Source organism: Nylanderia fulva, unplaced genomic scaffold (assembly GCF_048542155.1).
Source record: "Nylanderia fulva isolate GAGA-0341 unplaced genomic scaffold, ASM4854215v1 Scaffold97, whole genome shotgun sequence".
NCBI lineage: Eukaryota > Metazoa > Arthropoda > Insecta > Hymenoptera > Formicidae > Nylanderia > Nylanderia fulva.
Window position 1 is genome coordinate 297,648 of NW_028191101.1, and position 27,321 is coordinate 324,968.

General features: G+C 29.0%; 2 protein-coding genes across 2 annotated transcripts in view; one reads left to right on the forward strand and one right to left on the reverse strand.

Moving 5' to 3' along the window:
• Window positions 1–7,133: 7,133 nt before the first annotated feature.
• Window positions 7,134–8,592, reverse strand: LOC114935542 (uncharacterized). Its single transcript, XM_029308393.2, has 2 exons — window positions 7,803–8,592; window positions 7,134–7,201 (listed from the first exon to the last, which is right to left on the reverse strand). The coding sequence occupies exons 1-2, from the start codon at window positions 8,590–8,592 to the stop codon at window positions 7,134–7,136; spliced, it is 858 nt and encodes a 285-aa protein (XP_029164226.2).
• Window positions 8,593–10,792: 2,200 nt separating this feature from the next.
• The window catches only part of LOC114934717 (uncharacterized), an 82,602-nt gene continuing 66,073 nt past the window's right edge, over window positions 10,793–27,321 (forward strand). Inside the window, exon 1 of the mRNA XM_085490109.1 lies at window positions 10,793–11,070. The gene's annotated coding sequence lies outside the window, so the exon portion shown is untranslated. The remainder of the gene's footprint in view (window positions 11,071–27,321) is intronic.

The following is a 27,321-nucleotide window of genomic DNA, read 5'->3' on the forward strand; positions in this document are numbered from 1 at the left end:
TAACATCATAAATGACATCGGAAAATTTAATAATGTTGCCCAACTTGAGGTCCGTATTTAAGGCTCGTATTTATAGTCAGTTTTATAGATGTTAGCCTTACATTTATAGAAATAAGCCTTAAGTCGTAAGCAATAAAAGCGGAAAGCACACACTTTTACATAGACGCATAAGCGTAAACATGAGAATCTTGATTGGTCTATAAACGTTAAAAGTATAAAGCGGGGAGCACACACTCTTGCATAAGCGCATAAGCATATGCATAAGAAATTTGATTGGTTGAATTTCTTATGCATACGTTTATAGACTAATCAAGAGTCTCATGTTTACGCTTATGCGCCTATGCAAAAGTGTGTGCTTCCCGCTTAAAAGTTATTTAACCAATCGAATTTCTTATGCATATGCTTATGCGCTTATGCAAGAGTGTGTGCTCCCCGCTAAACCAATCAGATTCGATTACTGCAGATGTGGCCTCAATGTGAGATAAATTTTTCGTTTTTAAAACTAATAATAAGGCCGGATCTACAACAGGGGGTCAATTGTGTAATTTTTCACTTTTCACATTTTCACTTTAGAAAAAGTTACACAATCGACGCCCAGGTGTAGTAAGCTCTAAAGCGGGGAGCACACACTTTTGCATAGGCGCATAAACGTAAACATAAGAATCTTGATTGGTCTATGAACGTATGCATAAAAAATTCAACCAATCGAATTTCTTATGCAAATGCTTATGCGCTTATGTAAGAGTGTGTGCTCCCCGCTTAAGCTTTAAGGGTCGGCAGTACACCCAGGCAAACTCCGAATTGATATTGGAGACCTCGTGCGGTGACAACGCGAAACTCCGGTTTCAGTGTTGCCAACGCCGAGAAACCAATTCTCGGGTTTTATGTAGTGGTGTATGTCTGTATACGTACATACACCACTGCATCGCTCACGCGGACGCACGTAAGAGAGACAAGGACCGATAATCACGTGTTCTCCTTGTTCCTCTACCGTGCCGGTATACGCGAGATGCCGCCTGAAAATGCTTTCAGGGGATCGATTGTCTATTTGTGTCGATTTTTCTCACTTTTTGCACATTCATTTCACGTGAAGAAATACACGCGATTGGCTATGAGCAAGATGAAAATACAATATCCCTAGATTCACGGGAGCACAAACCATAGTGAACATTTCGTAAAGCGTATATGCATGCATATATGGGTGCATTCGTTTATGCAGCGATTAGCGCATCCACTGCGCATCTACTGCGTCTATTATCTGCGAGTCACGTGACATCATTTACCGAACGATCACCTGCGTGAATTGACTGCTCAGATTGTAATTGGAGTGCGTAAGTAAAGAAATTTTAAATAAATATGAATTAACTCAGAAATAAATATTTTTTATTGGCTCTCAATATAAACAATATAAATATGATGGTTTCTAAATTGGCCTAAGAGCCATAGCACGAAAAATTACGAAAATTAATTATTCGGAACTGTATTCCTTGGTACGAGATTACTAAAGTTCCATATATTAATTAACCTCGAACTTACATATGGAGAAATAGGCGCGAAAAATATAGGTCCGAAAAGTCGCTGAAGCGGGAATCAAACCTGCGTTTTTCACTTTCCGGGCGACTGCTCTTACCACTAAGCTATTCAGACTTTTCGGATCTATATTTTTCGTGCCTATTTCTCCATATGTAAGTTCGAAGTTAATTAATATATGGAACTTTAGTAATCTCGTACCAAGAGATACAGTTCCGAATAATTAATTTTCGTAATTTTTCGTGCTATGGCTCTTAGGCCGATTTAGAAACCATCATATTTATATTAAATATGAATTATTATTTGAATAAATATAATAAAATTTTTAAATAGATTGAAGGTTCTGACATATGACGTGTGCACATAACATTTTCAGACAGTGATGACAGTAGGATTGAAATGTTGCTGAATGTAGACTTCTCAGATTTTTCCAAACAAACTGGGGACGAAGTAGCTTGATAGCTAGGAATGACTGTAACAGAATTGCATCTTTATACAAAAGCACATTTTTTTTGAAACAGATTACTTTAAATTTATATTCTTGATAAAAATGCATTTTTAAGTTAATTGGATCGTAAATATAAATTAACAGATTTCATAATTTTATTGTATTACTTACCTTGCATTACTTTTAGTTTTGTAGGATCTATTTGGAGGAGTTGTTCTCCACCTTCTTTGTTCTGAACTTTTATAACATAACTTATAATTGAAATAATTTTCAGACAACGTTTCCAAGTTCAATTGGCTTAACAATGGAGAAGACTACATTCGTTTACGCAGTAGTCCGCAGTACTGCGAGCAGAGCATCCTGAGCAGGACCTCCGAGATGGCTGCGCAGATAGGCAGCAGCTCTGCTTAAACGAACAACAAACTGCGCTGCAGTCGGTTGCGCAGGTGGAGTAAACGAACGACATCTGCGGCATTCTGCGGCAGTCTCTGCATAAACGAATGCACCCTATGTTTCAGTGATACCTTTATCTTTATAACCTCTGCAGTTTGAACGGTGTGAATAAGAATGAATGTTACAGAGAAACAAAAAGAAATTATTAATAAGAATATTTGTCAGTCAGCTCTCCTATTTTTTTTTTAAAAAACTCCATCTTCATCTCGACTAAGAGCCAAACGCGATGTTAATGCGACAAATTAATATTTAGAAATTTTTTTTTTTTTTTGGAAACAGAGGAATTTGAATCCTATGGTTGGGATCTCAGAAATTCCCCTTGTTCCTTCTCTTAACATCCCCTGTAAGAAAAAGACGAGAAAAATATTGGTCCGAAAGTTGGCTGAATCGGGAATCGAACCCGAGACCTTCCGCTTGCCGGGCGACTGCTCTTCCAGCTGAGCTATTCAGACACTTACAAATCAATATTTCTCTCAATGTTTATAACCCCCCACCCCCCACCAAGGCGTCGTACCTAGTCTAAACGCAACAAACATTAATAAGAATATTTGTCAGTCAGCTCTCCTATTTTTTTTTTTTTAAACTCTATCTTCATCTCGACTAAGAGCCAAACGCGATGTTAATGCGACAAATTAATATTTAGAAAAATTTTTTTTTTTTTTTTTTTTTTTTGGAAAATTTTTCTAAATATTAATTTGTCGCATTAACATCGCGTTTGGCTCTTAGTCGAGATGAAGATGGAGTTTTTAGAAAATTTTTTTTTTTTTTTTTGGAAAATTTTTCTAAATATTAATTTGTCGCATTAACATCGCGTTTGGCTCTTAGTCGAGATGAAGATGGAGTTTAAAAAAAAAAAAATAGGAGAGCTGACTGACAAATATTCTTATTAATGTTTGTTGCGTTTAGACCAGGTACGACGCCTTGGTAGGGGGTGGGGGGTTATAAACATTGAGAGAAATATTGATTTGTAAGTGTCTGAATAGCTCAGCTGGAAGAGCAGTCGCCCGGCAAGCGGAAGGTCTCGGGTTCGATTCCCGATTCAGCCAACTTTCGGACCAATATTTTTCTCGTCTTTTTCTTACAGGGGATGTTAAGAGAAGGAACAAGGGGAATTTCTGAGATCCCAACCATAGGATTCAAATTCCTCAGTTTCCAAAAATTTTCTAAATATTAATTTGTCGCATTAACATCGCGTTTGGCTCTTAGTCGAGATGAAGATGGAGTTTTTTAAAAAAAAATTATGTTAAATTTTATGAATAAACATTCGGATTTCGGTCGGGGGCGGATACATTTTTGAACATGCTTGAATAAAATTGACGCGACGTGTTATGAGAATTGATATAAAGTAATACATTAATAAAAAAGTAATGTTTAAAAATCTTTTATTATAAAGTTAAGAAATGTACTGTGATAATCTTAATTATTAATTTATTATAAGATTATGAAATGTACTAATTTTATGCGATACAATTTATGTGATAAATATATATATAAATATATATATATATATATATATCCTATTCAAAATACCATCACACAATATTTCTTAATTCGTACTTCTTCTGCTTGCATTATATTTATATCATTAAATGGTATCGGCTCTTCTCCTTCTTCCTCCAAATATATTTCATTTAATGGAATTCTCCATTTATAAGCAATGTTATGTAAAACACAACATGCATTTACAATTAGAGCTGTAAAGAATAGATTTAAAAAATACCTTTTCTTATCTCAATTATGCACTATAATTATTTACATACCAGCAAATTCTGGTGTATAATGTAATGTCCTCTCTTTTAATACGTATTTTAATCGCGCTCTACTCTACATAACATATAATGCAGTAGGATATACGACACATTTTGACATTATTCGACACAATAATTCTTGTCGAATAATCTCACGTGAAATATTTCGTGTTTTCATTATAGTGAAAATTAGCCAATCAAGTGAATGCTCACTTTTGTCATTTTCACTAGGTTTTGAGATACACAATCGACCCCCTGGCCTTCCGTAGCAGAAAGCAGTAACGTAGCAAGACTAATAAGTATCTACATTTTGTAAATTTTATATATGCTTATGCACATATGTGGATATATTATTTATATATAAATATATATATATATATAAAATTTACTAATTTACTCTCAATTATATATGCTACTGTTATTATTTATCATTAGACAATTATAAAACAGAGGTTATAGATTTGGTCTGACTACACTGGCCTCAAATTAAAGTTGTATATATATTTATTTTAACGTTTCGACCATACGGGATGTGGTCCTTTTCAAAAATACAGATTGGAATATCAGAGAGTTACAGCATTTTGTCTTTAAGATGTAAGCGCAAATTATGATTCGGAGAGATTTAACTTGTCAAATAATAAAATATAAAATAAATTATAAAACATATACATATATAATTTGTAGTGCTATATATATATATATATATGTTTTATAATTGTCTAATGATAAATAATAACAGTAGCATAATTGAAAGTAAATTAGTCTACAATGTTAGACACGGGTACTTGTTAGATTTGATAATTTATTGCTTATACTTTTTCGAGAAACAAGAATAAGAGAACAAATATAAATTATTATTAGCTTGTATAGCAATCATAGATTGACGAATATGCGTTGGTTATTCTTGATTTCTTTTCTATTATTGACGTTATTGTATAATTTGCTTCATATAAATACTTATAACATAAAAGAACTTATGTCGAGTAATATTGATCAATGCAAAGGATGTTCAGTATGTATCACCCAGTAAATTATTAGAGTTCAAATATATCCATATCAATTTTTTAATAATATATTGGAATACAGAGAAATGATAAAAAAATATATTTCGGCAATAAAAATTTTATAAATATATTGAAAATATTTTTACTACACGCGCGCGCGCACACGCACACACACACACACACACACACACACACACACACCCACATACACACTATATAAATGCAAAATAATACAGAAAATAAATTTTTAATAAAAATCAATATACCAGCTATTTGTGTGTGCATATGTAGCTGCAAGCATGCAACGGATTTATTACTTGATAAATTTATTTACGGACTTATTTTGCATTTATATATATATATATATATATATATATATATATATATAGTGTATGTAATTGTAAAAATAATTAAAATATTTTCAATATTTAAAAATTTTCAAGTTTATTGCCTTATATTTCTATAATTTTTCTATATTCTAATATATTGTAAAAAAATTGATATTGATATATTTGAACTCAAGTTTGTGACCTGCTACAATATAATGGCGTTGATTCAAAGGTATCCACGCCTCTTCATTGAAAGTGATCCGCCTTTCAGACATCTCTAAATCTATCTGCAACAAACAACTCTATGCTGCATAAAGATAAATATAATAAAAAAATTATTTATTATAAAATCTGAAAGAAAAACAATGTAAATTATATAATATTAAAATATTAATTACTTAAAATAACATCATAATTTTTTGCGCTTATCGGAAACACAACAATAAAAGCGCTACAACATATGGTTACATATTCTTATCCCGAAAATTGTTATATATAAATATTTAATACAAAATATTTTTAAAAAATGTAATATAAATATAAAAATATAAAATAAATAACAAGAAATGTTAATAAAAGTCTGATATATGCAATTTTTTTCAATGCAATAAAACAATCTATGAATTATATATTTGATTGTATTTTATTTTTGAAATCTTTTTATTTTAAAGTTTTTAATGTAGTACGATTACTCATCTTATGTGTGTGGGATAAAGATATATAATAATATGTATACAATGTACAGTAAACAATAGCAAGCAATGTACATATAAACATACATTTAAATATCTTTTCTATAATTTGAAGTTAATAAAAACTTAAATTTATGTAATTGCTATTGTTTCTATACATATTTAATAAACAACATGAATTAATATAATTCGAGTGGATCGCAATTTAAACTAAGTTAAATGATTGCGTCGCAAAGTAACCTCAACCATATTATGGGAAGTATACTTGCACTATAAAATATTTTTTACTTTATATGCAACTTTGTTTATTATGTGTTTCTATACTTGTATCTTGTAATTTATCTATCTATTACTAAATATTTTTGAAAATAGTACATTGCAAAACAAAACCTATCTGATATATTAACACTTTGCGACGCAATCACCTCAGTTCAAATTGCGATCTAATAATTTGCAATGCACTATTTTCAAAACAAAAGTATAACATAAAATAATTGTCACAATAAATTTAATATTACATATATATATATATATATATATATATATATAATATAGAATGGGCATATATATAATATAGAATTATATATATATATATATATATATAATACGAACAGAGAGACCTAATTTTTTTGCTGCGTGTGCGCGTTCCTGATAAGTATTATTCTTTTTTATATTTCGATTTTCTACTATTTTGGTACGTGCAGGTGGCTCTTTACCCATTATACGACAAGTAGAACTCAATGCTTCCCAAGTATTAAATTGTACTACAGAAGCTTTTACGCGTGTTTCATAAGATCCTCTCCTTACAAAATGAATACGTTTGCCGCCAATAAATTTACTAATAATTTCATTGCAACTTTCCAAGGAATTACTAGTAAATTGACATAATAAACTATCAGCATTTGTTATAATGCGTTTCATTGCAACTTCTATTTGTAAATATAATCCTGCCTTTTGTAATTGGGGCACAAGATTTTCTTCACCTTCTTTTCGTTCACTAGTACAAAAATATTGAAGAGAAAGGCAATCTTTATGCTCACCAAATACATGGCTAGGTATATTTTGTAAATCTTTAATTAATCCAGCAATTTTTTGTTTCCAAGATGCTTTACTATTGCGGCGAAACGTTACAGCCTTTACTATAGCGTTTCGAATTTTCATCGAGCTGTTTGAAACGATTTGTTTTAATTTTGCGATATTTCTACCACCACTACTACCCGCTTCGCGTACTTTATTACATAAATTGCGGAGAAGATGATTTGTGCATTCAATCTTCTCCACAATAATATTCGGGTATGGTGGAAAATCTCTCAATTTTTTTGCTACATTACTATCTCCGTCGCCAATATATTTACTATAAATTAATCCATGCATTTCTAAGCTATGTCGGAAGCCTTCAAGGATTATATCACTTTCCATACTTGTCAAGCTTTGATTATTTCCCTAATTTTTATAACATTTATGTTCTTTTGGTTTTAAAAAAAGTTTAGCTGCTATTGCACAGATGATACAATATTTATTCCGGACACCGACAAATAAAACTTTTTTTGAATAATATCCCGTAATAATAGCTGCTCCAGATGGAGAATCGTAACTACCAGTACGATAGGATCTCTTCATCCACGAGCCGTCTGTTATCACGGGTATATGCGGAATGCCGTCTATGACATCTCCTCTTTCAATTGCCAAACGTTTTTCCTCTTCGCCAGCCACGCGCATTTCTTCTTCCGCGGCGGCGGCGAAGGCTTCCGACATTTCGTTATGATGCTTTATATATTTTTTATTGTTCATGCATGCAATATCTGCAGCAGCAAGAAGTTCTTCAAGCTGCTTATGACCAGTCCCTGTCAATATAGTACCGGATACGATACCATTATTGACATCCAATTTTCTGTCGTCTTTTGGTTCACTCCAAAAGTCACCTGTGGTGTGACACATTCGACATTTGACAGAAAATTGGGTTTTCAGACCGTCATGGTTCTTTATGCTCAATACGAGATCAGTAAAACGACATTCGCCGAGCCAATGAGTGGACAGTCTTTGCAATTCAGCAAAAACATGCCCAAAATCGACGATATGTCGTCCACTAATCTCTTCAGAATATAAACGATATGCGTCGATATTCCTATCTGTATGCAAAACAATATTTTCGATATCTTCGACATTTTCAATGTCTTCGACATTTTCGATATCTTCGACATTGTTAACGTCTTCAACATTTTCGACGTCTTCAATATCTTCAATATTGCTTTGCATTGTACTTTCCAATTCCATCAGTGTACATGCATCTATAGAATTATCAAGAAATGCATTCAACGACTGTGGTGTGAACGCATCATTATCTGTCGTCACATTTCTCTCATCTGTATATGCGTGCGGTTCGTTCATCGACAAACTTGTTAAATTTTGACAAAATTGACGAACGTCTGATATTGATCCCACAGAATCATCATCATCGAAAATATTAATATTTTTTTCAGATTGAAATTTTTATGTCACGCATGCATCGACAGATTGAGGAAATGTTCCTATAAGAGATAATGATGTTAACATGCCGTCATCTACATTTCTTTTATTCTTGCATGCATATAATTGATGTGACGTACCTGGAATTTCTATGAAATTCGATACGCAGTCCAATGATCTTTTTCCGGAGGCCTCAATTTTTTCTTCAATTACGAAAGAATTGTCACAAGAATTCCTGTCACTTTTTTGTCGCATACGACGCATTTTCTGTGCCACAGAAAAACGCTTCGCCGACGTTGTTTTCTTATTATTAATATATTTTGGCATAATAAATATATATATATATATATATACATATATAAATGTATATATACATATATATGTATAAAAAAAGGTAAAATTCTTCTCTCGACCGTACTGGCAAATATTATTTATTCAATCACAACGTTTCGACCCTTCTTTGAGTCCTTATCAAGTGATTTGTAAAAATAAAAATAAAATTATAATTTTAAGATGTCAAGAACGAACATAGTGTCGGTTTGACAACACGTCAAGACTCTTAGACGAGTTATTGGAGACTATTATATATATGTATATAACATGTAACAATATATAATAATATATGACTATTAAATATAAGCAGGGTTGGGAAAGTTACTTTGTAAAAGTAACTAGTTACAGTTACAGTTATTTCATTGAAAAAGTAACTAGTTACAGTTACAAGTTACCGATTTAAAAAAATAGCTCGTTACAGTTACAGTTACTCTAAAAGTAACGAGTCGTTACTTTTCAGTTACTTTTTAAAAATAATTATACATTGTTTTAAATATAAGAAGCTTACATTTTATGCACAATTACAGTCAAGTATTTAAAAAAATTCTTGAATGTAATATTGATCGATTTGCTTGCGACTTTGCAATTAACATCAATGTATGAATGACCTTTATATACAACAGTAAAAATAGTTATAGTAAGTTACTAAATGGTAATCGCAAAGTCGCAAGCAAATCGATCAATTATTACCTTTAAGAATTTTTTTAAATATTTGACTGTGATTGGTCGATCTTAATTATGTGTTATATTATTTTATGTACACAAAATGAAAATTTTAGGTAAAAGATTAAGTCATATGAAGATCCATATGCTACTGTTATCAAAATTTAATTTAATAATATAACGGCTACCATACTTAAACAATACTTTTAGCGCATGTTTCCAAAAAAAGTAACTAATAAAGTAACTATTAAAATAGTTACTAGTTACTAAAAAAATGTAACTAAGTTACAGTTACAGTTACAGATGGAGAAAAGTAACGAAGTTAAGTTATAGTTACCGAAAAAAAGTAATTGTAGCTGTAACTTCGTTACAAGTAACTCGTTACTTCCCAACCCTGAATATAAGACTCTATTAAACCGCGGATATATTTGATATCATATATTAAATTTTATATACGTATAGGAACGTGTGTGTGCGCACTCGTGCGTGTGTGTGCAGGTGCGTGTGTGTGTGTAAGATATAAACATTAATAATTTTTGTTTTATGACCTATTATTAATAATTAATTAATACATTTAAATGTAATAATTAATATTATTAATGTTAATATTAGCATTATTATTATGAGATTTTAATGTAATAATATTAATTTTGACATCTAAAATACGTTTTTTTTGTATGATTTTGCATGTTTTTTTCGTATCTTCTAAGAAATTTTTTGTCTTCTAAAATAAAGTTAATATTACTGAATGTTTTCTATAATTTTTGTGTTATATATTTTGTTATAAATTTTCTGTATTTAACACCTTTTTATCTTAAAAGATAATAAGCTATTTTATTTAAAAATATGCCAGAAATATTTTTTTTAATGCTCAACAATTCATTTGTATAATATAGTATGTAAAAATAAAAATATGATAAAAATAGAAAAATGTGAAACGTGATATATGTTTTACACAAAATACAGTGATTTGTGACAAGAAATATAATTATTTATTAAAAGCAAAAAAAAAACAAAATTCTTTTTCTTCTCTAACATAGAACGTACGATATATATCCTAATTAGATTTCTCGAATGTTTTTTGAGAAAAATGATTTTAAATGTAAAAATCAAAATATTTCTCGGAATCTAGCATTATAAGTACAGGTATATGTATAGGTATACGTTATCGATTGAATAGCACACTTCTTATATACAAGTTTAAGGAAATGTTTACTTGACATTATATGTACTTTATATGTCAATATATCCGAAACGACGTGTCAGTTGTCGATGGTTTCTCGAACAAGTAAGATCAGAATTGATTGGCGAAATATATTCTTGGCCAGTAATTAATTCAACAAACATAACGGCTAGTAATTAATTCAACAAACATAACAGCTAGTAATTAATTCAACAAACAAAGTAAGTCAAATTAACATATACATATTTCATTTCTTGCACATAAAAGTATGAGAACCCATGGCAAATACAGCGCGTTTTTATTTTCTAGAAGATATTTAATACAATTTTTATAAACATTAACACATGACTTTTCATTTCAACTATTTATTTTTCGTCGTATATATATAATCAAGATTATTTTGAAAAATAAGTTTACGAAAAATAAGATTGTGAAAAAATGATTGTATGCCTGTTTAATATAAAGATAGAATTATACACAATTTAACTTACTTGCTGTAAGTCTAACTGACAATTTGAATGTATAAAAATACTTTACACCTAAAAAATACTTTATACCTGATTTATATACTCTGCTTTTCTCTTATCTTCGAATTTTTCCGTGATAAATATTTATAATTGCTTCGTTTAAATAAGACTGCTTTTATAGCTTTTGAATATAAGTAATAATTTAGCTTTCGAATAGTTACGGAGAGACTGTCCCATTATTAAAATTTATTTACTTTGAAAATAAAAAGAATTTTACTTTTTATTATTTTTAATAGAAGTAGCATTTCCACGTTGTTTTATAATTTATTCAATATTCGATATTTCAAGTTGTTAATGTTAGCTTATTTCATTAGTATATTACATTTATCAGTTACATTCATTATTTTGATTTATCATTTTAGGTTTATTATAAAATATATTTTGTATATCTCTATGTTTTTAAATTAAATCTATTTAATATAACTGCTTGCTGTTTTCCAATAGTTACGAAACAAATTAATTAGGCTATTTAAAATTGATTATTCTTTCAGATTAGTTCTCGACAAAAATGTTAAAAATTAATATTAAAAATGCATCTCAAACTTGAAATTATTTATTAAATACAAATAAGAAAGGCCTAAGAGCCATACGTAAGTGTTTCTTACGTACATTTCCAACGAAAATTAATTTTTCGTTGGAAATAAACAAAATATGCACAAGGGACATATTATTCTTAGTGTACTACCAAGACTTTATAACATGAAATATCTCATACTTGAGATTTAGGGGGATATAGGGGTTTATGAAATTAAATCTTGAATATGAGATATTTCATGTTATAAAGTCTTGGTAGTACACCAAGCATAATATGTGCCTTGTGTACATTTTGTTTATTTCCAACGAAAAATTAATTTTTGTTGGAAATGTACGCAAGGAACACCCGCGTATGGCTCTTAGGCCTTTCTTGTATTTAATATTTAATATTTAATATTACAGATACTTGATATACTTCTTAATATTGAAATTATTTAATTATTCAGTATCTCATTCAAGTAAAATTCGTGTTCTATGCAATTTAGGTTTAAAAGAACGTTAATTTTTCTTGAAATTTTACGTATTCTCACATTTAATAACCGAGAAAATTAAATAGTGCTTTTTACATAAGAGTCGTATCAATTTTCTTTGCCTAGTAAAATAATTGAACCAATAAAAGAACATAATTTTATTAAGTTTGAATTAAAAAAACATTGTGTCATAAAAATGTATAAAATGCAATGTAATATATAAAAAAAGTTTTCAAATTTAATCTTAAAAATTATCATCTATTGAAATAGATTGTGTCTTTTGTTCTCTTTTTCAAATTGTTGTGCTTTTACATATATTTTGTTTTTCTTTTCTTGTAGGAGTCGACAATTTTTTACATTTCTTTTGCATTTAGTTGTTTTCTATGTTATTATATTTACTGTAACAACATTTTTGCAGATATTGAGAACGAATAGTGACATGATGTTCCGAAAATTATCATTAAATAATTTATTATATATCATTGTAATGGTAATAGTCTTTTCTATCGATATAAATACTTCGTCGGATTGTCTGGTACCGCTTCATTACAACATGAAGCTAACTCTGATGCCGAATTTGACTGAAGAATACAATGGCGAGTCTATTGCCACTTTTTATATTCGTTGTCCAATACAAAATATAAGTATACATATATTAAGATATATGAAAATAATATATGCAAGTTTGAAATCGGCGAACCGTGGATTCGTTGAATATGAAAACTATGTGCGTAAGTTTAATGAAGATATTGCCACTTTTAATATCGGCGAACAATTAAAAGTTGGAATGTATACTCCCTATTTGAAATTTTCATACTCAGTAAAGCAACATCCCAAAGAACTTTTTCTTAATCGGTATATAAATGGAAAAACATATGAATCGTAAGTAAATATAAAGATATATTAAAAATAGCTATCTTATATGTATATATGTTATATGTATATGTATATATTCACATTATATATATATATATATATATATATATTACAAGTAAATGTATATATGTGGAAGCATTACACAGGGTCTTTTAGGAAGAATGGCCAGCATTCTAGTTGCAAAACATGATTGTATGCATGATGTTAAACAAAAAAGTTTATATAAACATGTGTCTTACTCTGGACGGTTATATAGCATATTCAATCTTAAGAACATCTATCAACTTAATAGAACCAAATTCAATGAAACAATTACATTAAATTTTCAAGCTTACAATAAGTTCGAATAATTAATAATAATTAATATTATTATTAATATTAGATAATTTAAATGATTTAATAAAATAATTTTGACATGAATGAATAATGAAGCATTCTAATTATACAAGAAATCGAAAATTTCAAATTAACACACAAATATCTAACGTGACCTAATGTTTACATTTATAACGTTTACATGATAATTTCTAAAAACTTACCTTTAAAAATAAAGGTAAAAAAAGGCGCTCAGTTAACGGCATGCCAGTAACAGAAAATTACCCATTGCAAACCCATGTAGAAGTCTATGCAAAATAAACCATTGCAAACCCATGTAGAATTTTACTGCAAAAGTAATGATATAAAAAAAATTGCGCCCAGTGAAAGTAGAAACTTGTACCAGTGGAAAATTAAAATTTCAAACATATATAGAGTCGTATAATGAACTAGTAAATTAATATAATAGTAAATTAATATAAAATAAAAAAAAATTTTAGTTAAAATAACTGGGCGCGCTGCTAAGTTTCAAAATTACAATGCACCTTAAAGTTACATAAATTAATTTAACTACAAAATATATTTTAACTGTAATAAGTTTTAAAGTAACAAATAATTTAATTTTAATATCATTAGGATATTTAGCAGCGCGCCAAGTTTTTTAAACTAAATTTGTAATGATTAATTTTTCATAGGATTCTACATGGGTTTGCAATGGGTAATTTTCTGTTACTAGCCGTTAACTGGGCGCCTTTTTTACCTTTTTTTAAAGGTAAGTTTTTAGAAATTATATCATTCATTTTTGTATATAATCAAACTAATCATTATTTGAAAAACAATGCCCTGAATATTTACTTTTGTTAGCAATATATGAAGTTTTAAATATAGATATAAATGATTAAAGTCTATATATGATCATTTTATTTTATGTCATAATTCTGTATTATGTCATAGACTATATCTTTTTTCATAATAATATAATCACATATATGTGCAGTATTGCATATCACATATTTAATATATCACAAACATTCTTTCATAAATATATATTTATATAATGATATTTGCAACTTTTTGATATTTGTTACTTTTATTATGTTACGTTATCATTTTATACTATTTCTTCCATAATAATTTTCTGCAACGCTACCATCTTTCATATAGTATATAAATCATTATTATTGGTAAAGATCGCTTCTTTATTTTACATCAATAATTATGTACTTGTAAAAAAGAAATAGTGTAGCAAGAAAGTAGTTATTATTATAAAAGAAATAATTTAAAATAGTAACATAACAAGAAAGTAGTTGCAAATATCAAAATATAAATATGCATTTATATACTTACTAAATACATGTAATATGCAAAACTATATAATATGTGATATACTATATTTTTTTATAATAATATTATAATCTATTTTCTTGTTACGCAATCATCCTATTATATTTCATAAGAATATAATTGTTAATCTTATGAAAAAATAATAGGATAATTGCGTAACAAGAAAATAAATATTATTATATGAAAAAATATAGTATATTATAAATAAATATCAAAACACACGTACCTGTTATGTGTGTACATGTCAAAAAATCAAATCAAATACATAAAGCGGGGAGCATACACTTTTGCATAGGCGCATAAGCGTAAACATGAGAATCTTGATTGGTCTATATAAACATATGCATAAGAAATTCAACCAATCGAATTTCTTATGCATATGCTTATGCGCTTATGCAAGAGTGTGTGCTTCCTGCTTAACCCCGCACGTCAACGTGTATCAAGAGACACGGTAGTGTCTCGCGACCAGTTAAGGGCGTAGCGGAGACACCGTGTATCTTAACGCGAGTCGGACATTTGAGTCTTTATAATATTTCGAATCCTCAATAATGGCTGAAGCAATCGAGTTTATACTAGACTTAATCGATAGATTGAGTTTGAATTATATAATAAAAGTGTCTTTATTTCTGCTCTACGTGATTTGTAAGCAGAGATATATAAATGCAAAGTCGAAATATGAAAAATTTCTATTAAGAAACGTCCCCGTCATTATCATCATCGACCACGCATACATAGTAGTATCGTGTTACACGTATTCACACGTATACAACACATGCGCACACATATATCACACGTACACAACACATGCAAGATGCATGTAGTGGTAATTTTGTCCATCTCGCACGTTTTACAACAGATGGCGATAGTGGCGCTCCGCCATATCGGCAGCGTGCGGGGTTATGTTGGCTAACTCTCTCTCTCTCTCTCTCTCTCTCTCTCTCTCTCTCTCTCTTTCTCTTTCTCACACACACACGCACACACACACACTCTCTCTCATTCTCACTCACTCACTCACTGTTCGTCTTGTGTACTTATTTAGTACATTCATGATTAAACATCTATATGCATTAATGTGAAATTTACTTACAATTAGTTTACTTGAAATATTCAATCTCTAAAGTGTTTATCTTATAAGATAGACAAAAAAATCTGAGTAAATAATAAGAAAAAAAACAAGGATTATTATTGTCATAATTTTTTATCAATTAAGTACTCTCAACTATCCAATAATTAAATAAATACGTACAAATGTGCGCGCGTGTACACACATACACATATTGATATTAAAGAGATTGAAGGAGAGGAAGGAGAAGATAAAAATTTAAATATTCACATATATTTTCAAATATTATATATGAATTTATAGTTTACATATCTAATTAATAATGAATTTCTAATTATATTAAACATATCAAAATAAAGACATACATGTATTTATCAAATGAATAAAATTATTGAATACAGACTTAAAAAATTTATTAAACATAGACTTAAAAAATTAATTAATTAAACATATTCCAAATTTAGAAAAAATAAACTTTATTTATATATGCAACAGCTTTTTAAACTAAATTTTTAAATTCTATTTTATATTAGACAATTATCTCAATCAACATCTACGTCCACATTAGCTGCACTGCAGACTACCTCTACAGCCACATTATCTGCTCCGCGGATATAGCGTTATGCCAATACGATACATTACATGTACTTACTTACTTGCCTTTACTGTACCAACTCTTGTTCTTTCCACGTAATCATGTTTTTACAGTTATCGTTTGCTGTATATCTTCCAGCAAACTTTATTTCGTGTGAAGTGTATTTAATTAATTAAATCTCTGCGAAAGATTGAGAAGATGAAGGGATAATTCAAACTATGAAGACATGGTTACATGGAAAAGACAAGAGTTGATACAATAATAAAGACATACATGTATTTGTATCCTGCTGGCATAAGGTTATAGAAGTTGATTGAGATTGAAAAATAATAATGAAAATAATAAAAAAAATAAAGACACATGTATTTGTATCGTGCTGGCATAAAGTTATAAAAGTTGATTGAGATTGAAAAATAATAATAAAAATAATTAAAAAAAGGAAATATTCAATCATCATTTAAAAGCATATTTGAAATCTGTAGAATAAACAGTTTTTGCAAAAAATGTGGAGCATTTGAGCTCTAGTAAGTCTAAAAATAAATGTAAACATCAATTAATAATAACTGATGTTATATATATTATATATATAAACCAATTTGTTGCAATATTCACTATAAAAGGTTGTAAGGGTAAGATGGCTAAAAGTGAATAATTTAAAAGATAGTTGAAATATTGAAGAACTGAAATATTTCATAAAATAAAATATTTGTAATATTTCGAAGTTTATGTAAGATTATGTAAAAATTATACCTTTACAACTTTTTATAGTAAATATTGCGAGGAATCGATTTATATGAGAAAAATTAAGGTAATTCTATTTTGAAAATATAAGTGACCTTTAAATAACCTTGAAAATCGCCGTTTAGGAAAAAGTCTGTGTCAACTTTTTCTTTTTCGAAATCCTGCAACTTTTATCTAAATTTAATAGAAAATGTATAAAAAATGCTCGACATTAGTACACACACACACACACACATATGGGTAAATTTATATAAATAGGGTGCTTTAGGAGGAATGATCAGGATTCTAGGATATGATTGTACACATCATTTTAAGCAAAGAAGTTTAGATAAACATGTTTAATAATTGTTCTATTCCGGTCATAAAAATATACTAAAATGAATGATATAATCTCTAAAAACTCACCTTTAAAAAAAGGTAAAAAAAGGCGACCAGTTAAGGGCACGCCATTAACAAAAATTATCCATTGCAAACCCATGTAGAATCCTATCCTATTGCAAACCCATGTAGAATCCTATGAAAAATTAATCATTGCAAACCCATGTAGAATCCTAGGCAAAATTAACCATTGCAAACCCATGTAGAATCGTACCCATTGCAAACCTATGTAGAATCCTATGAAAAATTAACCATTGCAAACTCATGTAGAATCCTATGAAAAATTAACCATTGCAAACCCATGTAGAATTGTATTAAAAATTATCCATTGCAAACTTATGTAGAATCCTACATTGCAAACCCATGTACAATAGAATTGTATGAAAAATTATCGATTATAAACCCATGTACAATCGTAACAAAAGTAATGAAATAAAAAAAAAATTGCGCCAAGTGAAAGTAGAAACTTGTACCAGTGGAAAATTAAAGTTGCAGACATATATAGAGTCGTATAATGAATCAGTAAAAATTTAAATTTGCAAATGTAGAATCGTACCATAAAAAAACTTATCTTTTAAAAAAAAAGATAAACAAGATGCCAAGTCCATGCGCCATGTGAAAAAGAAATAAAAAAATTTTAGTTAAAAAAACTGGGCGCGCTGCTAAGTTTCAAAATTACAATGCACCTTAAAGTAACATTAATTAATTTAAACACAAAACATATTTTAACTGTAATGAGTTTAAAAGTAACAATTTAATTTTAATATTGTTAGAATATTATTTAGCAGCGCTCCCAGTTTTTTTAACTAAAATTTTTTTATTTCTTTTTCACATGGCGCATGGACTTGGCATCTTGTTTATCTTTTTTTTTAAAAGATAAGTTTTTTTTATGGTACGATTCTACATTTGCAAATTTAAATTTTTACTGATTCATTATACGACTCTATATATGTCTGCAACTTTAATTTTCCACTGGTACAAGTTTCTACTTTCACTTGGCGCAATTTTTTTTTTATTTCATTACTTTTGTTACGATTGTACATGGGTTTATAATCGATAATTTTTCATACAATTCTATTGTACATGGGTTTGCAATGTAGGATTCTACATAAGTTTGCAATGGATAATTTTTAATACAATTCTACATGGGTTTGCAATGGTTAATTTTTCATAGGATTCTACATGAGTTTGCAATGGTTAATTTTTCATAGGATTCTACATAGGTTTGCAATGGGTACGATTCTACATGGGTTTGCAATGGTTAATTTTGCCTAGGATTCTACATGGGTTTGCAATGATTAATTTTTCATAGGATTCTACATGGGTTTGCAATAGGATAGGATTCTACATGGGTTTGCAATGGATAATTTTTGTTAATGGCGTGCCCTTAACTGGTCGCCTTTTTTTACCTTTTTTTAAAGGTGTTAGGTACATAACCCCGCACGCTGTCAAGATTGCAGAGCACTAATGCCATCTGTTGTGAAACGTGAGAGAAGGACAAGACTACCACTATATGCATCTATTGCATGTGTTGTGTACGCGTGATGTAAGTGTATGCATGTGTTGTATACGTGTGAATATACTCGTATATATATACTATTAGGTATATGTATGCGTGATGATAATGACGTGGACGTTTCTTAAAAGAAATTTTTCATATTTAGACTTTGTATATAATGATATTTCCGCTTACAATTCACGTAGAGCAAAAATAAAGACACTTTTATTATATAATTCGAACTCAATCTATCGATTAAGTTTAGTATAAACTCGATTGTTTCAGCCGTTATTGAGCATTCGAAATTTATAATAGACTCAAATGTCCGACTCGCATAAAGATACATGGTGTGCTTCGTTCGGCTATGGCGCTTACTGGTCGCGAGACACTACCGTATCTCTTGATAAAAGGAAACGATGGAAATTTAATGTAATCGTTTCACAACAATTTGGTTCTATTAAATTAAGATAACTAGATATTCATACAATATCCAGTAAATATTTATGTAAATATTCATTGTATGTATATTGGATATTTATTAGATTTTTGCGTGGATATTCATTCTATGTTCCGTATAATATTCACAGAATATGTAGATCAATATCCATTGGATATTTATATTAATATTTATTATATGTACATTAGATATTTATTAGATCTCTTATAAATATATATATCTACATAAATATCCAGTAGATATTCATATAATATCCACTGGACAATGTAATATAAAAACGATTAAATATACGTGCAATATATATTATTTGTCCGATTGAGTAATCAATTTTAATATTTCAGTTCTCTGTGTAGAAATTGTATCAGAAAAAATTATTTATTGAAATAGCTACTTTTCGCATGCTTTATATAATTCTCTGACTAAATCTCCCAGCAAACACAGTATATAAATGTTATATACTCAAGCATGTTACATGTAACGTATATGTTAGTTGTAATTTCCCACTCATAGATGTAACATTTTTAATATTACATACACAGTATGTTCAATAAATAAGGGGACTTTTTATTTAAATCATGGAACACGTAACGCCATCTATTGAACGTTGATAACATTAGAAAGGTACAGGTCTCACCTTTCAAACGCAGCCAACTTCATGTAAATCGGTTGACAGGTTAAAAAGTTACGCGCTTTTTAATGACAGTATGTTTTGTGCTTGTGTCGTAAAAATACAATGGAAATATTAAATTTTGTTTTAAACTTGGAAAAACATTTAGTGAGACGTACGAATTGATGCAAAAAGTGTATGGTGATGATTGTTTAGCTCGTTCAAAAGTTCATAAGTGGTTTAAACGATTTAAAAATGGTCGTGAAGATTTGAATGATGATGAAAGACCTGGTCGTCTAGAAGAAAGTAATCGTGCTGAATTGGTGGAAAAAGTCCGCGAAATCATTGCTGTTGTTGTCAAACTGTTAATAGAGAATACTATTTACAAGTTTTACATCGTTTGTGGTCAAGAATTGTTCGTGTTAGACCTGAATCCAGAGGGGAAACAGCTGTTTTTATTGCATGATAATGCACTACCTCACAAAACCAAAAAAGTTCGTGAATTTTTGATGAAAAAACAGATTTGTGTCATCGACCACCCTCCGTATTCTCCTAATCTATCACCATGCGACTATTTTCTGTTCTCTAAACTGAAAACTGCCATGAAAGGAGCGTTTTACGATGATATTCCAGCCATTCAAGCAGCCGTGACACAGGTGTTAAAGAACATTCCTTTAGATGACATGAAAGAGTCTATGCATAAATTGGTTGATCGTTCTAAACGTTGTATTGAGTTAAATGGAGACTATTTCAAATAAAAAATAACTTTCAAACATAGTACGATACGTGTTTTATTCTATATCTTAAAAGTCCCCTTATTTATTGAACATACTGTGTATATTACATTGTAGTTATATTGTCATTATCCCAAGATAGCACTGACTTATCAATACATCAATGTGCTATTTGGTATATAATTACAATATGACTACAATGTAATATATGTTATATTAAAATGTTACATCTATGAGTGGGAAATTACAACTAACATGGATGTTACATGTAACATACACGTTATATTACCTGTTATATTCCATTTTATTATAGCAATGTACAACAATTATATATCGGTGTTTACTGGGCTTAATAGCGAGATAGATAGCTCAACTTGCGCATAGCGATAAATGAAAGAACTATATGTGCATATCCAGTTGATATCCTTGATAGATTTTCAGTGAATAGATTTGTGGACGATGTATGGATATTCTGTGGATATTGTTAGTAGATTTTCAATGGATGTTGATATGTGGATATTGTATGGATATTCAATAGATGTTACCATTGGTTATTCAGGAGATATAGACATTTAGATATTTATTAAATATCTATTTGATGTTCATAGTAGATGTGAACATTATATGGATATGTAGATATTCAATAGATATCCCTTAGATATCTACTTCTGTGTGGGTTCAGATTTTTATAATCGTATAATCCACAATAAGACATATTTATATAAACATTTCTGTGTAAAATATAATGGGAACAATTATATCTTACAATATATTGACTATTCCTCTTAAAATACCGCGATATACATATACATATGGGTCACTCCATCAAATAAAAGTTATTTTTGGGCGTCACTGTCTCCGATCTTCTTGAAACTCCGTAAGTTTATTATAGCGAGATAGATATCGAAAAAAGTCTGTGCAAATTTCAAATTTTTTGAGCAATTAGTTTCCTCATAATTATATAGAGAATTTTTGATGAAACTCGACACACAAATAAAACATTAAATAATAGTTTATTAATTTTGGTACCGCATTAAGCAGTTTTGAGCTGTTTTTAAATATATTATAAATAATTTTTAAAAAATATTTTTATATTTTTTTTTGTATCTTTTTTGTTTTATATACTTTCTTTACTTTTTTTCTTACAATTGTATAGTTAATTTTTTTAAATTTAATAACAATGAATATAATATTAATCAATATAATTTTCATAAATGTGAACAGATTTAATAATACTATGATTTGCACACAAATGAAGTTTATAGAAACTACATCTATTAAATGAAACACAACAAACATTTTCACAATTTTGTTTACATTTTGAGAAACATACGTGTGAAATTTATAACTGTAAGAAAATAGGAAAAAGTACAAACAAAAATAATACAAAAAAAATATTTTAAAACAATTGTTTACAAAATATTTAAAAACAGCTCAAAATTACTTAATGCGGTAAAAAAATTAATAAACTATTATTTAATGTTCTATTTTTGTGTGCTGAATTTCATCAAAATTGGAATAGATTTATTCATAAAAAGTATGAACTGGTTTAAACACGTGAAAAATTGTATATTTGCGCAAAATAAAAAATTAAAAATTTGAGCTAAAAACAACGACAGATTTCTTTATACTTTGTCATTAGAAACAACTGTAAAAAATTTGAAAAAAATCGGAGTCTGACGTTCTTCGAGGTTTACTTGTCACTTTTTCAATAAAAATGTTCATTTTCTATTTAGAATATCGAAATGCTATTAAAATTGCAATTAAAGTGAAAAAAACTCATTTTTTGTTATTGTACAAATTTTTCGGTTGAAATTGATATTTTTTTCAGAAAGCTGAGAACTTTTTATATAAAATATATGATAAATTATTAAATTAAGGCCATGTGTAACGAGCAATACGATATTATTTTATTATTGAGAAGAAAATTCTTAATTTGAAATAATAATTATACAAACGTTTCGAGCTCTACTTGCTCCTCTTCAGTGCGCAAAAAAATAGTGATAATAAATAACGATAATAAATAAATACATAAAATTCTAATAAAAAATCCGCAATACATAGTCAATATAAGTTATATAGTTGAGTCATAGTTAAAACGCAAAATATATTTACAATGAATTGAGACCATTAAAATAGTTCAACAAAGTAAGAACCCAATTAGAAGCAGAATGATTCGTCCGGTTATTCATAAAATATATTAGAATTATTAATAAAAACTTGGAGTGACACTTATACATTACTCCAAATGAACCACTTATCGTTATTTGACGAAAGTCCCTCGATCTGGCAATGATTATGTTCATCCTCTCCAAATTATTTGATATTTGTTAACTGAATTTAAAGAATTTATTCAATTGTAAAATAGGATTCCACTAATGTGTATGTGAAAAATGTGTTATTATCTCATCCCATATATCATAAGAAAAATTTAGAACTGTGTATTAAAATATTATTGGACAACGGTTACCCTATTCATTTAATCTTTAAAGAAATAAATAAGAGAATAAGAGTTTTAAACAATGGTCAGTTTAACAACAATAGAAAAAAAGAAATTGCAGAAGATAATAGCAAGAAAAAATTTTTCGTCATTCCATACATTAATAACATTTCTGAGACAATAGCATCGACAATAAAAAAATCAGATTTCAGAGTAGGATACCGTTGTCTAAATAATCTTAACAAATTAATTAAAGTCCACAAGGACAAAAACGTGCATAACAATAATAATAATGTTGTCTACAAAATTAATTGTAAGGATTGTGAAGCTTCGTATGTTGGGCAAACCAAAAGAAAATTACGCACTAGACTAAAAGAGCATATGAATAATATTAAATTTGATTCCTCCAAGCATTCTGTGGTCTCTGAACATATTATGGATAAAAAACATGCTTTTGATTGGGATAACGTTAAAATACTTGATATTGAATCTAATTATTATAAAAGACTTATCTCGGAAATGATACACATCAAGGAACAAAGGCATGGTATAAATAATAACACAGACACCGAATTGCTTAACAACGCGTATTTCGACATTCTAGAAGAAATATCGAATTTTTAGACTTATGTAAATGTTTATTTTGTGAGATCTGACACCTATTTATTCGACTTTTTAAAAGACTAGACAACAGTCAAGTACTAACAATAAGGCCAACAACAATTAGAAGCATCGTCATCTCAAGTTATTCGGAACAATTTGTAAGCATAAAGGTTCAATATTTTAGTAGTTAGTTTAATTTATAATTTTTAATCTTTTTTTCACATACACATTAGTGGAATCCTATTTTACAATTGAATAAATTCTTTAAATTCAGTTAACAAATATCAAATAATTTGGAGAGGATGAACATAATCATTGCCAGATCGAGGGACTTTCGTCAAATAACGATAAGTGGTTCATTTGGAGTAATGTATAAGTGTCACTCCAAGTTTTTATTAATAATTCTAATATATTTTATGAATAACCGGACGAATCATTCTGCTTCTAATTGGGTTCTTACTTTGTTGAACTATTTTAATGGTCTCAATTCATTGTAAATATATTTTGCGTTTTAACTATGACTCAACTATATAACTTATATTGACTATGTATTGCGGATTTTTTATTAGAATTTTATGTATTTATTTATTATCGTTATTTATTATCACTATTTTTTTGCGCACTGAAGAGGAGCAAGTAGAGCTCGAAACGTTTGTATAATTATTATTTCAAATTAAGAATTTTCTTCTCAATAATAAAATAATATCGTATTGCTCGTTACACATGGCCTTAATTTAATAATTTATCATTGTTTTTATTGTCATACGAGCTTGAGCATTGGTATGTGATGTTTTGATTAGGTATTAATTTTGCATAAAATATATGCTTTTCAAGTTAAATAAACTGTAAATTCAAACGGGAGTAGGTCAAATGCAAATCCAGACTGCTTAAAAACTTGTATTTTAGCAAAAATTTTAGATGTTGACACAGATTTAACTCGTGCGAAAAAAAACTACAGGAATACGAAAAAATTACTGATATAATAATTATTTTTTAATAATATATTGTTGGTAATACCAGTCATTTTTTTGTATTCTTGTACTAGTAAATTTTTTTTCGTCCACCGCACCGATTCGATTAATCTCGAATCTTGCACACATACACACACCAACACTCGCGAGCCGTGAAATAATTAAAACAGAATTAAAGGTGACAAGAATACTTTAATAATAAAAAGTGATAACACAACACAAAGAATTGATTATAATTTTGAGAATTGCGGAGCTGTCGATTTTACGTCCGCACAGGACGGCAGCTAATCTCCAAATCTGACAGTCGCTCATTAATCAATATTCTTCTTAATGACGAACCTCTTCTTTGACAACGGGACTCTGAGATAACTTCGCACATCGAAGATTACTTTCGCGGATCAATAGCAGGGTCGCAACAGAGGGGAAGAGCAAAAAGAAAAATAATTTTGGACAAAGAAAATTTCAAAGAAATTACTCCACACCGAAAGAATGTTGGCAATGTGGAGAACAGGGACACTTCCGCTCAGAATGTCCAACGTTAACGGGAAACAAGGAATAGTCGAACTCGGCGGGGCAGATTCGACTTTTGTTTTGAACGCCCCGGAATTTAATATAAATAATGACTATGAAAAATTAATCATTGCAAACCCATGTAGAATCCTAGGCAAAATTAACCATTGCAAACCCATATAGAATCGTACCCATTGCAAACCTATGTAGAATCCTATGAAAAATTAACCATTGCAAACTCATATAGAATCCTATGAAAAATTAACCATTGCAAACCCATGTAGAATTGTATTAAAAATTATCCATTGCAAACTTATGTAGAATCCTACATTGCAAACCCATGTACAATAGAATTGTATGAAAAATTATCGATTATAAACCCATGTACAATCGTAACAAAAGTAATGAAATAAAAAAAAATTGCGCCAAGTGAAAGTAGAAACTTGTACCAGTGGAAAATTAAAGTTGCAGACATATATAGAGTCGTATAATGAATCAGTAAAAATTTAAATTTGCAAATGTAGAATCGTACCATAAAAAAACTTATCTTTTAAAAAAAAAGATAAACAAGATGTCAAGTCCATGCGCCATGTGAAAAAGAAATAAAAAAATTTTAGTTAAAAAAACTGGGAGCGCTGCTAAATAATATTCTAACAATATTAAAATTAAATTGTTACTTTTAAACTCATTACAGTTAAAATATGTTTTGTGTTTAAATTAATTAATGTTACTTTAAGGTGCATTGTAATTTTGAAACTTAGCAGCGCGCCCAGTTTTTTTAACTAAAATTTTTTTATTTCTTTTTCACATGGCGCATGGACTTGACATCTTGTTTATCTTTTTTTTTAAAAGATAAGTTTTTTTATGGTACGATTCTACATTTGCAAATTTAAATTTTTACTGATTCATTATACGACTCTATATATGTCTGCAACTTTAATTTTCCACTGGTACAAGTTTCTACTTTCACTTGGCGCAATTTTTTTTTTATTTCATTACTTTTGTTACGATTGTACATGGGTTTATAATCGATAATTTTTCATACAATTCTATTGTACATGGGTTTGCAATGTAGGATTCTACATAAGTTTGCAATGGATAATTTTTAATACAATTCTACATGGGTTTGCAATGGTTAATTTTTCATAGGATTCTACATGAGTTTGCAATGGTTCATTTTTCATAGGATTCTACATAGGTTTGCAATGGGTACGATTCTACATGGGTTTGCAATGGTTAATTTTGCCTAGGATTCTACATGGGTTTGCAATGATTAATTTTTCATAGGATTCTACATGAGGTTGCTATAAGATAGAATTCTACATGGGTTTGCAATGGATAATTTTTGTTAATGGCGTGCCCTTAACTGGTCGCCTTTTTTTACCTTTTTTTAAAGGTGAGTTTTTAGAGATTATATCATTCATTTTTGTATATTTTTATAACCGGAATAGAACAATTATTAAACATGTTTATCTAAACTTCTTTGCTTAAAATGATGTGTACAATCATATCCTAGAATCCTGATCATTCCTCCTAAAGCACCCTATTTATATAAATTTACCCATATCTGTGTGTGTGTGTGTATGTGTGTGTGTGTGTGTACTAATGTCGAGCATTTTTTATACATTTTCTATTAAATTTAGACAAAAGTTGCAGGATTTCGGAAAAGAAAAAGTTGACACAGACTTTTTCCTAAACGGCGATTTTCAAGGTTATTTAAAGGTCACTTATATTTTCAAAATAGAATTACCTTAATTTTTCTCATATAAATCGATTCCTCGCAATATTTACTATAAAAAGTTGTAAAGA

Bases quoted from the DNA above. Each gene is read 5' to 3' on its own strand.
- LOC114935542 (XM_029308393.2), bottom strand. From the start codon at position 8,592: ATGAACGAACCGCACGCATATACAGATGAGAGAAATGTGACGACAGAT. The intron at 7,202-7,802 runs GTAGTTACGATT...TTTTTGTACTAG, and splicing joins GAAGAGATCCTATCGTACTG to TGAACGAAAAGAAGGTGAAG.